The sequence below is a fragment of the Lycium barbarum genome, chromosome 9, assembly GCF_019175385.1.
Source record: "Lycium barbarum isolate Lr01 chromosome 9, ASM1917538v2, whole genome shotgun sequence".
Taxonomy (NCBI): domain Eukaryota; kingdom Viridiplantae; phylum Streptophyta; class Magnoliopsida; order Solanales; family Solanaceae; genus Lycium; species Lycium barbarum.
This window is the reverse complement of record NC_083345.1, coordinates 19,691,854-19,710,239: the sequence shown is the minus strand read 5'-3', so window position 1 is coordinate 19,710,239 and position 18,386 is coordinate 19,691,854. Positions and strand designations below refer to the sequence as shown.

At 33.2% G+C, this 18,386-nt stretch overlaps 1 protein-coding gene across 1 annotated transcript; it reads left to right on the top strand.

The window, feature by feature from the left end:
* The first annotated feature begins 15,364 nt into the window (after nt 1-15,364).
* LOC132609942 (cation-dependent phenylpropanoid and flavonoid 8-O-methyltransferase 1-like) lies at nt 15,365-17,233 on the top strand. Its single transcript, XM_060324164.1, has 5 exons — nt 15,365-15,457; nt 15,555-15,634; nt 16,189-16,333; nt 16,434-16,565; nt 16,825-17,233. Exons 1-5 carry the CDS (start codon nt 15,380-15,382, stop codon nt 17,113-17,115), a joined length of 726 nt encoding a protein of 241 aa, XP_060180147.1. The 5' UTR covers nt 15,365-15,379; the 3' UTR covers nt 17,116-17,233.
* Nucleotides 17,234-18,386: the final 1,153 nt, after the last annotated feature.

The window sequence follows — 18,386 nt, the reverse complement described above, 5'->3', positions numbered from 1 at the left end:
AAAGCATCTAGACCCAAATACGTCAAGTCCACGTATATCCGATCCAATCCAATAATCAAGCATTCCAATCACCAAGTATCTCAATCAAGTCATAATGCAATGCAGTGCAATAATGAGATGAATGCAATGTAATACCATGCAAATGAGGTGTACACATATACTCCGGACGGAAATATCGACGTCTCTGTAGCACAACCCAGCGTGACTCGATAAGTCTAAGTGCCACCTGTCCCGGATCTTTGCCCAACAGACAGACGGGACCCTGGCTAATTGCTCATAGGGGGAGTCTCACCGGCACCACCCTGGGGGACCCGCGGAGTCCATGCACTATCAATGATCCAGGATATCATCGGAATCGGCCATGCAACAACGATGCCAGAATAGATCATCGGACATCGACCATCTCACAATCACTCAAGTAAAAGAGTCTAACATATATCAGTCTCACACAATCAAAGATTCTGAAATTGAACCTCGGGCATCGACCTTCTCATCACTTAGTTAAAAGAGTTTATCAAATATCAATTTCATACAATCAACGATTCCGAAATTGATCTTCAGACATCGGCCTTTTCACAATCACTCAAGTAAAGAGTTTATTGAAATATCAGTTTACTCAATCAACGATACCGGATCATCACCGGGTATCGGTCATGCATCATGAATGTGTGAGAATGCGTGCAATGGTATATCAATTATCAACAATCAAGTTGAATATCACAAGTACCAACGAAGGGGTACGCCAACAATGTATCATATCATAATGCCAACAGTGGTATGCCAACAATATATCAATATCACAATACTAACAGTGGTATGCCAACAATGTATCAATATCACAAGTACCAACAATGGGTACGCCAATAATGTATCATAGTTCAAATACCAACAACGGTATGTCAATCCTATCTCAATCAAGACAATAACATAGATTCCAATATCTACCAACTACTCATGGCATCAAACCATCATAATGGAAAAATCAAACACACATAATGGGGTGGCTAGTCCCAACACACAACAGGGTCCAACCTAAGGCAATATCTAACCCGACTTCATACCCGAAGGTTCACATGCTGTCTCTGACATTATAATCTAAATATGTGCTTCGCTATACAAAGTCTCATCAAAGGTAAGCCATAACCTACCTGGATTGTCGAACCGCAACACCAACAACTCACTCCTTTGCCTTGCCCTTCTACTGAACCTCAAAATCAAAGTAGTCTAAGCATAATCGAATTCTATATTAGAAATCATGAAGAATGATACCAATATTGCTACTATTTCAATTCGGTCAATTCTAACCCTAGAAATTAGGAAAACGGGCCCACAAGGGAAAAACGGGAAATTCGCGGGAAAAATACCAAATTAAGTACTAGGCAATCATAATCCAACCATTTATTATTGATTTAGCCCAAGGATTAGCTTAATTTCTGATTTCAAGCAAAACCCCCAAATTAGGTATAAACCCTAAGTGTTCAATCCCAAAATTCAATGCTAAAAGTGGAAGATATATGATTAATAAGCTTAGATTAGTTAATATCTAGCATAAACATCACCAATTTATCATTAATTATCCTAGGAACAATGTTTTTCCAAACCTTCTTTCAACTCTTGTCACTATGGGTTTATTAAGGGAAAAGGGGAATCTAACATGATAGTGGATTTAAGGAAGAATGAAGAAATGAGCAAGATTTACCTCCAAGATTCTCCTCCAAATATCCTTAAGAGCAGTTTCTTCAAGCTCAAATATCGAAATGGAAAATAATGATGGTCTAAGGCTTATTTAAGACACACTTAAATGAAAACACCGGCCCGTCACCGCCACAACGGTATCGGGGCCGCTAAAGTGGTGCGGGCACGACGGGTGGGGGGCCGCCACAGCGGTATGCCTAATAATTTCCATGGCCGTCCCAGCGGCCAACACACCGCCACAGCGTGCCGCTGTTGCGGGCATCAGATACCAGAATCCCCCGATCTAAGTCTTCAATCGAAGTCCCGGGTTATTTTCGAGGCCATCTGCTCACAAACCAAACACACATACCCACACAAAAATACGCTTCGAACGTGCTCGTTGTCTCGGAATTTCCAACGGGGGCCTCATTTATCGAGTCAACTCCCGATGTCTTAATTCCAATTTCCCATCCCAAGTCCCGAAATGCATCCGAATGCAGTGGGATCCGAACCAAATACACATACAAGTTCTAAACAACCATCCGGACCTCTCGGAATCGACAAAATTCCGAAAAAGGTTCGTTTGCCCAAAAGTCAACTTTGAGTCAACCATTTTTCACTTTAAGCCTATATTTTCACAAAAGTTGCCCGAATCCGGTCTAGACACCTCGGGAAGCACGTCAACGGTCCCCTCGGGTAAAAAGTGAGCTAATAAATGCTCAAGAATGGGCAAAAATGTCGAAGAGACTATAATGACCAAACGGGTCATTACATGCCCATGGAGGATTTTTATCTTCAATCATCAAGCCATTTTGGAGACTAGTTTCCAAGTACTCCTCGAAGACTTTTTGCTTTTCATTTCCTCCTCCAAGTAGGCATTTCATCATGAGCTTGAAATTTTCATTTTGACCATTCTCAACTTCTTCCACTTCCATATCCCTATTATCATCAAAAATCAAAAGTAGAATCGTCATAGTGGGGGTTCGGGGAAGGGAAGGACACATAAGCACAATTAGCCAAATGACCATTTTGACTTGCACATCTATCTCATATGCTCCACTCAAGGGTTCGAGATTGTCGCACAATCCTCTCTCGGGAGATTTTAAACAAGTTTGCCAAGAGTGAGGTCCTCCACAATAAGGACAAGGCATCAAGTATGAACAACTACCCTCCGACCCATTTTCATGGAATGATGCCATTTTTCAAATAAAACTAAAATAAAGCAAAGAAAACAACTACACAAATATTCACAAGTTTGCACCAAAGAAAGTTAGCTTATTTCCTAAACTAGCCTAAATACGCCAAAAAATTCCCCGGCAACGGCGCCAAAATTGATAACGTCCAAATCCACTTCTCAAAGATAAAGTGTACACGGTCGTCACAATATAATTTATCCAACTATGAGTCAGGATCGAATCCACAGGGAACAATATAAAGGCGATTGAGAAAGTAAAGGATTTATCACCAACTAAGCTAAGCCAAACACTTTTTCTGTATTTGATTTTTGATTTAAAAACTAATAAAGGTAAAACTAACATAGAAAGCAAGTAAAATGATCAATGGCCACAAACATGGATACAAGGAACTCTCAAGTAACGATCCAATATATTTTACGATTTTAAACTAAGGGCGAGTTTATGTTAATAGAAAATGGTTTCTAAAATCTCATTGAAAGTCTTCCAACCAAATCAATGAACTCACTCTAAACTTTTACAAGCCTTAGTGTGATATTAAGTACAACCAATTGAATCTAAAGTTAAATATCATATTCCTAGCTCAAGCTATTAGATAGGGTTTAAAGCCCCAAATCCTTGTTAACTAATCTTTCTCAACCTCAATTTTCCTTTTCCGAGCTCAAATCGAAGTAAATGGGCGGGTCTTAGGGTTAACTAATCCCTTAAGAAACGTGAAAGAACAAGATTAATTAAAGAAACAATGACCCATTTCATTAGACATAAAAATCATTCAATACATAAGCATAACAAGAGTTTTAATCCAAAACTTGGACAATGAATATTTTCATAAACAAGATTCAAGTAATGGAATGGAGTACTACACACTTAGATATTCAATACATAACAAGGAATTAAAGAAATGAGTAAAAGAGTGAAATTTCTTATCAAAGTCTTCAAATCTTCAATCCCCAAGTATGGGTGTACGAACCCTAGTCTCCAAAACTTGCGTTGAATGGCCAAAGATGAAAGATAATTTCTCCAAGTCTTACTTTTATAGTTCCCCAATTTTTCCAAGTCCAAAAATGTCAAACTACGCCCCAGATTTTAGATTTTTAATTCTGTCCACTTTTTGCATTTTTAGCTATTTTTTTCATTTTCTTCAATTTGGCTCCTTTTTTCCTCCTTTTCACTTGGTTTCTTCTCGATCACTTCTAAATCACATAAAACCTGTAAAATAGAAATAAACGACATTAAATGCACTATTTTCTCAATCAAACATAGCAAAAATCTAACCTTAAAGAAGAGATAAGTTGGTAAAATACCAACTTATCACCTGCCTAGCATGAACTCTGCCGCATAGCTTCGCCCAACACTTCGAATATTTTTCACCCATCTTCATGCCAATGCCATGCTAATGCCTTGCCCTCATCCAGCCCATGCCAACACCCATGTTCGTTCGAGTCAACCCACTACCTACACGCATGCTTGCATGGTGCCATGCGCCTGTCCGTGCCACTGACATTCATCAAGCTGCCTTGCTAACACCCAAGCACGTTGAGTTAGCTGCACACCATACCATAGGCTGGCATGCAACCTCGCACATTGCTTTCAACACCCACATAGGCCCATGTCAAGGGGAAATGCATAAGCCCTTGACACTGCCCACACCTTCGTACGTCAAGTCTGAACTTGGGGGTCTAATAAATACATGCTTTTGCCACATAGATTTTTTTGTCCATGTGGCATTTTTAAAAATATTTTTTTCCTTTTTTAAATTTAATAATTTTTAAAATTTTCTTTTTCGGGTTAAATTAGTAAAAAACTTCACTAGAACCTTACTTTTTAGCAAAAAATTATTTGGCATAAAATAATGAAAATTTAGCCTTTTTTCTTCGGATTTTGCCCAAAAACAAGAAATGGACTGTTGAAACAAATAATCATTACATCTAAATTTATATACAAAGAATTGTACAAATGAAACTTCATTATTCTGCTAAAACTTTTTATTTCACTAACAAAAAAAGAGCTCCGACCAAGTTTTTTTTTATACATTAGTTGGCTCGAGCAGAAAAATAACAGTTGAAATAATTAGTCATTGCTTATAAAGAAGATATAAAAAAGTGCACTTTTTTCCAAAAAAAAAAAAAAAAGATATAAAAAGTGCTCCATTGCAACTCCATTATTTTGGTTAAAACTTTTTCTTTTCGACTAAAAATAATGGAACTCTAAGATTTTCTAAATTGATTTTCTCCTGAAATGAGAATACACAAGTGAAATAAATAGCCATTTAATCTAAAAAGGGAATATTCATTTGGTACTTTATTATTCTTGATAAAACTAATTTTATTTTGCTAAGTAATGGAATTCGAGTGAATTTTTTTTTTTTTAAATTACTGGAAAAAAATACACAATTGAAACAAACATTGGAACAAGTCATCATTGCACCAAAAGTACAAATTTTAAAAATTCAAAGTTGAGGTAACATTTGCATTATAAATTTAACTGAAACAAGAAGAAATACAGAATTGGAATAAATAAACCATTGTGTATATGGGATTAACGGTTGAAAAATAACCTAGTTGGAGCTGATTTTTGAACACGCCTAAAAGTGAATACTAATCTCTTTGCCACATCAACATTTATGGAGAAAAGACCGTCAATAGCCAAGTTCAGGAGGATAATTAATGATATTGATGGTTTAAGAGAAATTTGAATAAAACACGCTAAGTTTAGGATGGTCTAAGATATTCTCACTGGTGTCATTTTACCAATAAGACAAACAAATAAAGGTGAAGTTTTTATTCCTACTGAATCATGAAGTCCATAAACATAGAAATGGATACATTCATATAGGGGTGCTTATCGGTTTGTTAGGTTCAATTTTGTGTATTATCGGTTCGGTTTATTAATTTTCGGTTCTTAAATATGCTAATCTGATAACCGAATCAATAAGATATTCGTTAAAGGTTTCGGTTTATGGGTGTTTGGTCCTTAACGGTCCAGTTTTCGGTTTAACCAATAAGAAATGCTCCTCTGATTTTTTTTTGCTTTCTCTTGTTTTCATTTGTTCATATATACACTGCCTTCATACCTAAAAAATTAAAAGTCTACAAAAATTACAAGCAGAAGCAAATTCAAATAAATTATTGCTATTTGCTAAAACAAACTTCTTTTCTTTCACATTAAGTAGCAAACTTGGATGTTGTAGAAGCAACTTCAAATATGTTATTGCTATTTGCTAAAACAAACTTCTTTTCTTTCACATTAAGTAGCAAACTTGGATGTTGTAGAAGCAACTTCAAATATGTTATTGCTATTTGCTACAACAAACTTCTTTTCTTTTATGTTAAGTAGCAAACTTGGATGTTGTAGACGCAAATTCAAATACGTTATTGCTATTTGCTAAAACAAACTTGTTTTAAATAATTAGAATTTAAAGTCAATATTATATAATTAGGGATAAAAAAAAATTAATATAAGCTTATTGGGTTATCTATTTAACCATTAACTAAATCCTTAAAATCGGAAACCGAACCGATAACCCGATAATTTGTTTTACAAACCGTTAACATAATGATAAACCAATAACATTTTTATTGGTTCGGTTTATCGGTTAAACCGGTTTTTGCACATCCCTAGTTGATTGACCAGGTAAAGTTTCAATTATTTCTAGTATAATTTATGGACCCTTTAGATCGTTATCTAGAAATCTATTTCGACAAACTGAAAATATTACGAAAAAAAAGTTAGATCAAGGTCCAAAATTTTGTAAGTTATTGCGAATATTAGAAGACAAAATCTAATATATTTTTTTATAAGATTGAGCAATATATGAGTAGATAGTGGATTTTCTTCATGAGTTATATTTACGCAACTTTTAAAAATAGAGAAAAATCTAAGTATGGCCTAAAAAGGAAATAGCTTTGTAAATCAACTAAGCAAAGAAGCAACTTGATTACTGGGCTGGGAGAAATCAGGAAGGTTGCCATTTTTCGCTAGAAAAATATATAATCATAAGAAAGATAATATGGTAAGAAATATTCTAAAATTGGAGTAATATAATATAGTATTCCTTCCTAATACAATAATTGCAGTCAATAATAACAAGATATATTTCTTTATTAGTACAATCGCGCAGATCTCTATATAGACATAATCAATTACACTAAAGTAATATTCTCTTCTTCTATGTCGTTTTGATGTTGTTTGCATAGCTAGCAGACCTACATGTAATCAGGGAAACTTATATAAATGTATCTTTCGACCAACTAGTTTACCAACATGATCGAAGTATACACTATCTATACACTTGATTTATTTATTGTGTATAGATATGCATCTTTAAAGTACATAAAGTATACACTTTGGTTGTATATATTGTGTATAGGTATGTAAAATATGTATATTTTAGTATAAAATATACACTATGAGGGGGAGTCTTAGTGTAACTGGTAAAGCTGATGTGATGTTACTGGAGGTCACGAGTTTGAGCCATGAAAACATCCTCTTGCATAAATGAAGGGTAAGACTGCGTACAATAAACCCTTGCAGTCCGGTCCCCAGACCCCGCACATAGAGAGAGCTTAGTACGCCGCGCTATCCTAATATAATATATACACTATCTATACACTGTGTATACATTTTATAAACTAGATAATTATATGGTATTTGACTGTAGTTTTCTCTTCAATCAATCTTATCAACAATAGTATACAACAATAGTGAATACTAACAAATCAAAAGAAACACTTAATTAAGCCATTCCCACATGTGTAGCTGTAAAGACTGCTAATGAAATGTACGATTCTAGAAAACGAGTGAATAGGCACGTTGCCTTTTTGAGTGGCTAAAAGCCTCCATATTAGATAAAAGGGGGACACAACATATAGACTCCACATACAGCACCGATGGAGACATCGTACCTCGTATTGAACATATATGCCCCATATAAAACTGATAGAGACCTCGTACCTATAACTATCAGGTAAAAATATATTCTTATCCGATAGTATTTTAATTACACCATATAGATGCATAATATATGTTGCTAATAAATTATTATTCATTTGATTATGAATAATTAATGATAATATTTATATATTCTCATCTTATTAAATTTAATCATATTAAATTCAATATAATTTGATATATATACTTGATCGATATGGATAAGTATTTAATATTTACTAAACTTTTAAACCAATAATAGTGATGACACTGACCCTCATCATTTAGATAGAGTGATATGAATTAAACTAGTGAATATATCCATGCTTCGCGCGGTCATAGAAATAGATATTGTTAAAAGATATTAGCTGTATTAAAAAAATTGGGACAGAGAAAAAAAATTATTAGTAATTATATGTTGTTCGGAAATAATTTTATTAGTTATAATAGATTTTAATATTTATTATTAATTATATTTAGAGACTTTTGACAGTTAATAATGAAAAATTTACTGATTTTAATTATTTTGTACAATAATATTTTAAGTAATTGTACATAGATATTTGGGGCTTATGCTCGTCATGTCAACTTCCAGTTCTCATACTGTTTAAAAAAAGATCATAAAAAAATATTACTTATTTTAAATTATAATTTTTTTTTAGTAATTGTATTTGTACTTGCATAGAGATAAAAATGAATGAGACGTTCCTATTCAATTCTTGTCAAAAAGTTCTTCATGAATAAAATTAAATATCATAAAAATGTGAGTTTATCATTAGTCATTATTCATATTTAGATGAGCTTTAATGGGCAAAAGAAAAAAAGATAGAAAATAATAAATATGTCTTTTGGTCTAAGAAGTGCCATTACAACCCTTCAATATGAATAAAATCCATTGTGAAAAATACTTTTCAAAAATATTTGTTATTTTTCTAAAAAACACAATCACTTATTTTTAGTATACTCTTTGATAATTATGAAGTTTTTCATTGACATCCAATTTTCAATTCTCACACCCTTAGTTGTATCTTTAATTTTAAAAGAGAAACTTTGGCAGATAAATTGGAGCAATAAAACTCGATAATCCCACACTCTTATTATTATTTCCAATATGGGACTCTTTAATAATATTATTATAATTTTCTTTTAGCTTCAGTTGAACCTTTTTTAGAGAGCAAGATTAGTACTCTTTAAAAAAAAAAAAAAAGGAATCACGATTAAGCACGCCAAAAAAAGGTATTAACGGAACATAATTATTTTTGCCAATCATCGGGTTTTCCCTTCGTCAAGAGATTTTTTAAAAAGCGATAATAAACTCAATTAGAAAAAAAAAAAAAAAAAGACAATGCAACATGTTTTGCTAGCAAATAACTGCAGTTTTATTCCTCAAAAAAGGAAAAATAACTGCAATTTCAGTAATATTAATACAAAATGAAAAAACATAATTTATTCATGTTGGGCCCATCACACCTTAACTACTTAACATGTGATTCAAAACCAACGAAGCTAGTTTCTTTATATCAGTTGACAATAATATGTGATTCCAAACCAACGAAGCTAGTTTCTTTATATCAGTTGACAATAATATGTAATATCAACAATATAATGTGTAAAGTTGAAATTTTGATTCCATGCGCCTCTGATATTGAGTCTTTTGAAACACTTTAATAGATGGTTACAAAATAATTTATACTGCAGCTTCTTGGATTAAAGAGAGTTGATCATCATTCGACATCGCCAAACGTATAACAAAACTATTTCTTTGAGTGAGATTATAACTAGGGGTGCTTATCGGGTGGTTTAGTTCGATTTTGTGTATTATCGATTCAGTTTATTGATTTTCAATTTATTGGTTTTTGGTCCTTAACGGTTCGGTTTTCAGTTTAACTGATAAGAAAATGCTCCTCTAATTTTTTTTTCCTTTCTCTTGTTTCATTTCTTCATATATACACTACCTTCATACATAAAAGATTAAAAGTCTACACAAATTACAAGCAGAAGCAAATTCAAATACGTTAGTGCTATTTGATAGAACAAACTTCTTTTCTTTCATGTCATGTAGTAAACTTGGATGTTGTAGAAGCGAATTCAAATACGATATTATTATTTGCTAAAGCAAACTTCTTTTCTTTCACGTTAAGTAGCAAACTTGGATGTTGTAGAAGCAAATTCAAATAAGTTATTGCTATTTGCTAAAACAAACTTGTTTTCTTTCACATTAAGTAGCAAACTTGGATGTTTATCATTTTCGCAATCTCTCAAAAAGAAAAAGAAACCAACAACTTCAAATTATAGAAAAACAGTAGCACCGAGACTACTATAAAAGTGTGGGAGAGAGGCAGAGAAGAATGCAAGCCCTAGTTTCGTATGAGAATTGAGAGTCAGGAATAGGCGTGCCTGTGTTAAGAATTCAGAAATAGATTTTTTATTTAAAAATTAGAATTTAAAGTCACTATTAAATAATTAGGGATTAAAAGAAATTAATATAAGCTTATTGGATTATCAGTTTAACCATTAGCTAAATCCTTAAAATCGGAAACCGAACCGGTAATCCAATAAACAAAATTACAAAACTGTTAACCCATTAATCCGATAATGATAAACCAATAACATTTTTATTGGTTCGATTTATTGGTTAAACCGGTTTTGTATGGACGTTTCAGTTAGAAGCAACTTTCATGACATTTGTTTGCTACTTCCATCACGTCAAGAATTTCATGCATGCATTTAAATTTCATACTGCATTCGTGAAAAAATTCAGGGTGTAACTAATAATAGACCGTTTCAGATAAAAAACAATAGAAGATGATAATTACTCACTTCTAATACTGTCACATAAAATCAGAGGCGGACCCAGGATTTTAAGACGGCGGGGCACCATCATCTTAATATACCTGACAACAAAATTTTTAATGACGACTGAGGGATAATACCGTGTCAAATCGGTCACTAATTGCGTAGCAGTGGCGAAAATACAAGTATATAGGCGGAAAAAAATTATGTTGGAGCCGAAATTTGATCTCGGCTGGTGACCAGTGAGCACTCAGGAGCACTCCGACCAACTGAACTACTTTTGCAATTATGTTTGAGGGGTCTTTTTAAAATATATCATAATTTTTCAAGGTGTATATATATTTATATATATATATATATATGAGAAAATAGAAAATATAGTCAATCAGACATTAGAAAGATTTTTTTCAAACAAAAAGAGGACAAAATAAACATATAGTCCAAAATCCTAATCCAGAATTATCTCCAAGTCCAGGGATGTCACCAGTCCGTCACAGAGACATGGTAAATTTTCAGAACAGTGCATTTCAAGACTCGCTAGACCCAAATGATGTAGATTTTGGAATGAGTTTTGATTCCATTGCACTACATAATTTAGACACATAAAAGAATTAGTGGAAGAGGTAATTATGATAGCCAAAGACAAAAGAAGAAAAGAAAAGATTTGTTGAAAAAACAGCAATGGCTAGAAGACAATACAAATAAAGTAACTTTAATAAAGTAACTGCAGTAAAGGATAGATCCGCAAAGGACAATAAAGTTTCACGTGATAATGGGGTCCAAAGAGCACCCGGCTGAACTCAAAAGATTCTTTAATATTTTGAAATCTGAAGTTGAAGTCCGCCAGATGCCTATAAATAGAGACTATTGATGAAGAAGAGAAGCATCAACAACACATACAAGCACCAATCAATCCATATTCCCCTTTTCTTTCATCAAATGCCTCGAACCCTTTCCTTTCTCTCTCTACCCTTTGTGATATAAACTTCTACTGTAAAATAGTATTAGTTTTCAATCATCCTTCCTGTGTGAGAAATAGTTTTTGGGGTTCCCCGAAAGGGAAACTTCTCTCTGTCTTTAAATCATGTAAGTTTTATTCACTATGTTTCTGTATAACTCTCCCAGTATGTATATTATTAAAAAATGTTTGCTATAAATTCATGCATATATGTTTAAGAATTTTCTTGTTATTATGAATCTGTTACTCCTAGTATATGATTATTCTCTTAATTGCTTAATAATCTCGATGGATTAACCTGTAAATTCCTAGGTATTAAAGAGTCCATTAAAATGTCCAAAAAATGTTAAAGGACGAAATTCTAGTCATGACCGGGGTGTGGTTAAAGAAGTGGATTATTAAGAACAGAGGTTAAGAAAAAGAGATGAACAGTGTAACAAGATTCATGACTGGACAGAGTCCAGATTAAAAAAAAAGGAGATAAACAGAAACTCATAAATATAACTATATGATAACAAGACATTAAGGAGTGAGGAAGTACCGAGTAGAATTGTTTAAAAATTTGATACAAACAAATTACTACACTACTATTATCTTTAAGTTTTCAACAATTGAAACGGTTTCAAATATTTACCTACGCCCCTATCCATTTCAAAATATTAAAGAATCTTTTGATTTTCTTAAAAATATAGTCTTTATAGTCGTGTGGTAAAGGAACACTCTTGTCTGTAATCTTTCTATATTTTCTTTTATTCCTTGTCATTCTCAAATTATAGCAGATATGGTTTCTTCGTGCAAAATATTTTGTAAGAAACTATTTACTATTAATGATGATAATGCTTCTGTATTTATTACTTCTAAAAATGCACTCAAAGCTTTTGCTATTTTCTTTAACTCTCGTATATGTTCTCTATCTTGATGTAAATAATAATAATTAATAGCTACTTGTCTTACAAAAGGATGTCTCTTCATGTACTGATAATCAATACGTTTTATTTTTCTTGTAGTATATCCATTATATGTTGTATTCTACGTCCTATTGACCACTTTAGACTAGGGTGTTGTATTACTCCGTCTCTTTTATTCCATCTATCTTCTATTTCTCTTTCTAAGGGTCCTGGTAATTTGTTAAATAATTTTTTACCTAATTCTTGGTCAAAAGCATTTCCACTAATAGTACAATAATAAAAATAATCATTTAAAAATTTCTTAATATGAAACCAATTACTTATACTTAATTGTTCTATTTTATTAAAGCATTTCTTTGTAGTATCACTAATCCACTATTTGGGTCTTCTCCTGTAATTAGAGTATGTATATTGTTAGTAAAATTATATGGATTTGCTCCCATGAATACTAAAAGTTGGAATTCCATTGGGAAATTTTCTTTGTATGCTTCCCCATAATTCTTTTGTTTATTCTCCTAAAAAGGTCTTTAGGCATTTATACATTGTCTCTGCATCTATATCGTTATAAGTTTTTATATAATCTGCTACTACTATACCTTTCCAAAGGTTTATTACTGAATTCCATCTTTGTGGATCATGAGCTGCTATATTTAGTATTTTACCTTTACTACCTCCTTCTTGTAATGTAATAGGTTCTTCTATAAGATTATAATATATAGAAGAGACAATGTATAAATATCTAGAGACCTTTTTAGGAGAATCAACAAAAACATTATGGAAAGCATACAAAGAAAATTTCCCAATGAAATTCCAACTTTTAGTATCCATGGGAGCAAATTCATACAATTTTACTAACAAGATACATACTCTAATTACAAGATAAGACCCAAATAGTGGATTACTGATACTACAAAGAAATGCTTTAACAAAATTAGAACAAAAGTATAAGTAATCTTGATGTAAATACCAATAATTAATAGCTACTTGTCTTACAAAAGGATGTCTCTTCATGTATATGTATATATATAGGTTTTTTTTCGAAGTTAGGGGGGCACGTGTCCCCTCACCCAACACGTTGGGTCCGACCCTGCGTATAACTATAAAAACGAAAAGACACAAAAATCTGAAACAAAATTTGGCTCTCTCACACAAGATATGTAGTCATATAAAACAAGAAGTAGCTGAAGATAATGGCAAAATACATCAAATGACACTTAAACTATACCCGAAAAGTCGAGTTCACACTTAAACTTCAGTAGTGACCTATTACACACCTAATATATAAAAAAAGTGATATTATTTGCTCCCTGAGAGCTGAGCTGGCATAAAATGTAAATATAATTAAAAAATAGGCGCGTTTTAATTAAAATTAATTCATTTTCCCTTTTTTTAATACTAAATTTATATTTTTTTAATCCCACCCCCACCCCCAACCCCCACCCGTCCCTTTCTTCTTCATTTCCCCACCCCTCCCCCACCCGTCCCTTTCTTCTTCATTTCCCCACCCCTCCCTTTCTTCCAACCCCCACCCGTCTCTTTCTTCTTCATTTCCCCACCCCTCCCCCCACCCGTCCCTTTCTTCCAATTTCAATTTTTTTGCATCAGTACATGAAAACAAGCAAAAAAAAAAAAAAAAGAGAATAAAAAGAAGCTTTTTATTCAAAAGACAAGAATGAAAATTTCTGCATACCAAAACCGACACCGGTTCCATTGAAGTTGGTCAGTACTATTGCTTCCAGTTGAAAAAATTACCAATCAATAGAACAAAGATTTACAAATTTGGAGCAGTGTCACTGGGAGCAATATTCTTCACTTTACAAATCAAATTTGATGTAGTCTCTTCATTTCACATTTAGGATATAGAATTTCTACAACTAAACTTCGATGACATTCAGTACTTCGAGATCTACCAATGGCACAAGATTAACTGGAAACCAATATCATCCCCCAAGAAAATGAACTTATACCCACTGACTGCTAGTTCTTTCTGTTTTATCATTTCCTGTATGCTTGCTGATTTAATGGAAAATTTGAGTGATGAAGACCTGCTTATCCGAGAAAAATTATTTAAATTAGGAGTCTTGCTGAGAGCTTGTATATAAAGGTGATCAAATGTAGTAGACTAGAAATGTTTGCATTGCTTTTTGACCCCTGCTCTTCTCGTTTATCCATCCCGAGAAAAATTTGATTTCTTCTTCTCTTCAAAACATGGTTACATTCTTCTTCTCCTCTTCATCTTTGGTATGACATTCATGTGAATGTTGCTGGGGTCGAAGAGAGGTGTTGGTAGAAGATTGACGGTGGGTTGGGGTCTGGGGGTGGGGGCGGCGTGACGGTGGTGTGAAGGATTTGGGGGGTGGGGGTAGCGTGAAGGTGGAAGGGAAGGGCCGGGGGGGGGGGGGGGTGAAATGAAAAAGAAGAGGGAAAATTAGTTTTTAAATTTTTTAATTTTGTTAATAAAGTAAAAAAAGCAAAATTGTGAAAGAATAAATAAAATAAATAAAAATTAGAGGATTTTTTGACGTGACACTAATGTGGACTGACGTGGTACTGACGTGGCATTGACGTGGGGAGAGAGTGTGTACACTCTCCCCTAATGCAACTGGTCATATTGTATCAGGGAGCAAAAAATATCACTTTTAAATATATTAGGTGTGTAATAGGTCGCTCGTATAGTTTAGGTGTGATATTGACATTTTGGGTATAGTTTAGGGGTGTTTTGATGTATTTTGCCGAAGATAATTGATCCAAAGTTTGGAGATATCGAGAGAAAGTTTATTTAAAAAAAAAAAATTGGAACTTATGCTAGTATAAATTCCCATTCTTGCTTTTGCAGCTTCTACGCCACTTTAGTGAAGGAAGTAGCAAAAAAAAAAAAAAGTGTTGTAATTCCCATTCTCTGTAGTAAATTCACAACAAAAGAAATGGCTTCGCTTTCCAACTCTAATTCCAACTACAACTCCGACTCCAAGGGACTGTTGCAGAGTCGAGAATTGCATGAGGTACATACATGTTACTCTTCTGTTATTTTCATTTTTTTAATTTTTCCTTTTCCTTTTGTTAACTTATAATCCATTAATTGTTCTATGATGATGCAAGTATGTACTGGAGACTGCTGTGTACCCACGGGAGCCAGAGCTTCTCAAAGAGATCAGAGTTATCACTACAAATCATCCAGAGTAGTTCTCATTTTCCTTCACATTTCTACTTGTTAATAGCTTTTAGCCATCCACTTCAAGAGGGCAATAGCAAAAATATTTCACCCATGATCATCCAACTATTTGTTTAATGCATCAAAGTTGTTTACAATAAAAACAAACACCAAAACTGCTAAACCTTCTCCTAAAAAATTCAAGTAGACTGGCCAGTATATAAAATTGTCATATAAATATAGTCGTGTCAGCAACTTATGTTACAGTCTATTCACATGACGTCACTAAAAAAACAAGTTCCAACCCGACCTAATACATGATGTCTTTGACTATGTGACACACTTTATTTTATTTTTGGTTTTTGGTTTTATTTTTTAAGTAGCGTCACATAAATATTATGTAAGGTGGGTTTTAGCATTATCATGTGTTTCTATGATCCCTGACATATATACGTATAGAAGTTGTTTAATAATTCAAGTGCAATAAACTGAAAGTTGGATGATTGTTCATGGCAAAAGAATTATGTAGTTGTTTTCAAGTGATGTTTTTAAAAAATAGCAACTTGAATGTTGTTTCCTCAGGTGTATAATGACAACTGCACCAGAAGCAGGCCAACTGATGGCGTTGCTCTTGAAACTGACAAACGCTAAAAAGACAATTGAAATTGGAGTGTTCACTGGATACTCTTTGCTCCTCACAGCCCTTACAATTCCTGAAGATGGCAAGGCTAGTCGATCGATCTCATTTTCTTAACATTGGTTTATAGGCCTAATTATATTGTTCTTAATTAGCATCTAACTTATGAAGGGACGCGATGTGAATGTAGATTACGGCTATAGATCTGAATCGGGATACATACGAGATGGGATTGCCAGTTATCAAAAAGGCTGGAGTTGAGCACAAAATCAACTTCATTCAGTCGCCAGCATTATTAGCCCTTGATGTACTCTTGAAAGATGTGAGTAAAAAAAAAAAAAAAAAACACAACCTTAAATTCTTGTGTTGTTGCAAGCAGTTACATCCTTCGGTCCAAAATGTTACAGTAGTCATTATGACAAACTGAATTTGTTTTAAAATATTTGACATTTTAGTGAACAAGAAAAGACATATAATATGGTCCGGATATAGCAATTCTTAACCTGAGTTACATCTCATTTCAGCAGGTTAAGTACAAAGTAGAAGAAAACTTATTGGTTTTGTCACCTGTTCTATTGCAGCATGACAATAAAGGAAGTTTCGATTTTGCTTTCGTTGATGCGGACAAAGTTAGCTATCAAAAGTACCATGAGAGACTGTTGGAGTTGGTGAAGGTGGGTGGTATAATAGTGTATGATAATACACTCTGGTTTGGAACAGTTGCTATGCCAGAGGAGTCTGTAAGGGAAGGACTGAAACCAAACAGGCATCACATCATTGAATTTAATAAATTTGTAGCTGCTGATACTCGCATTCAAATTTCTCAAGTCCCTTTAGGTGATGGAATCACCGTTTGCAGGCGACTCATGTGAAGACTCTTCGCTTGGAACGATGAAACAAAACAAATAAATTATGTTTGTAGACCCCCAGAGGTTCTCGTTTCTTATTTGGTTTTTCTAGGAATAACATTTGTGTATCTAGCCGTGTCTATTGATCGAGTGTCCTACATGCAAGGGCGGATGTACCAAGAGCCCAGGGTCACTATAACGCAGTGTATCTGTAGCTACGAAATCTAAGCTACAAATTTAAAAAGTGTAGCTATTGCCTATTAATAGCCACAAAAATTTGAATTCCATAGCTATTTACAAATTCGTAAAATTTCGTTGCCACGAAACTCAAATTGACAAAGCTAATTTCTCATTTTTGCCATAATTGCTAACTATCGTGGCAATAGTTACCGAAATAGCTACAACTTTATTGCTACGATAAACTCTTATAGCTAATCATAAGTGTTTGCCACGCGATGAAAGTTACTATAGCAATAGTAACCTTTTAGCCACAATAAATTATTTGAAACAAAATATTGTAGCTAAATCAATAATTTTGCTTCATGTTATAAAATTTGTGGCAATAGCTAAATGATATAACCACAAATGTTTTGCTAAAAGGAAATTTCGTAGCTAATTATTAATTTTTGCTACGGATTGAAACTTACTGTAGTAATAGTAACCTTTTAGCCACAATAAATTATTTAAAACAAAATGTTGTAGCTAAATAAATATATTTGCTTCAAGTTATAAAAGATTGTGGCAATAGTCACACAATATAGCTATAGAATTTTTGCTATAGTAAAATTTCGTAGCTAATTATTAATTTTTGCCACGTGTTGAAATTTATTGTAGCAATAGTAACCTTTTAGCCATAAAAAAATTACTTAAAATAAAATATTACAGCAAGATAAATATTTTTACTTCGAGTACTAAAATTCGTGGCAATAATTGGCTTAATAGATATAGTTACTTGTCATGACAGAATCATATAGCCACAGATTTATTGTTATGATAAAATTTCATAGCTAATAATTAGTATTATTTAGCACGAATTGAATTTTGTTGTAGCAATACTAATCTTTTAGCCAAATTAAATAATTTGATTTCCTACACTTGTAGTTACCATAAAAATAGTATGAATACAATCATAATAAACACATTAAATTAAATGGCTGCAGAAATATACTTGTAGCTTAGAATTTTCAATGTTTCTATTAGCTTTTTCATTCACCATTCTTCAGAAGTTACAGATATAATACATGCACATTCTGTTACCATTTTCAAAAAATTATACCTTCACGTTACACAAGGAA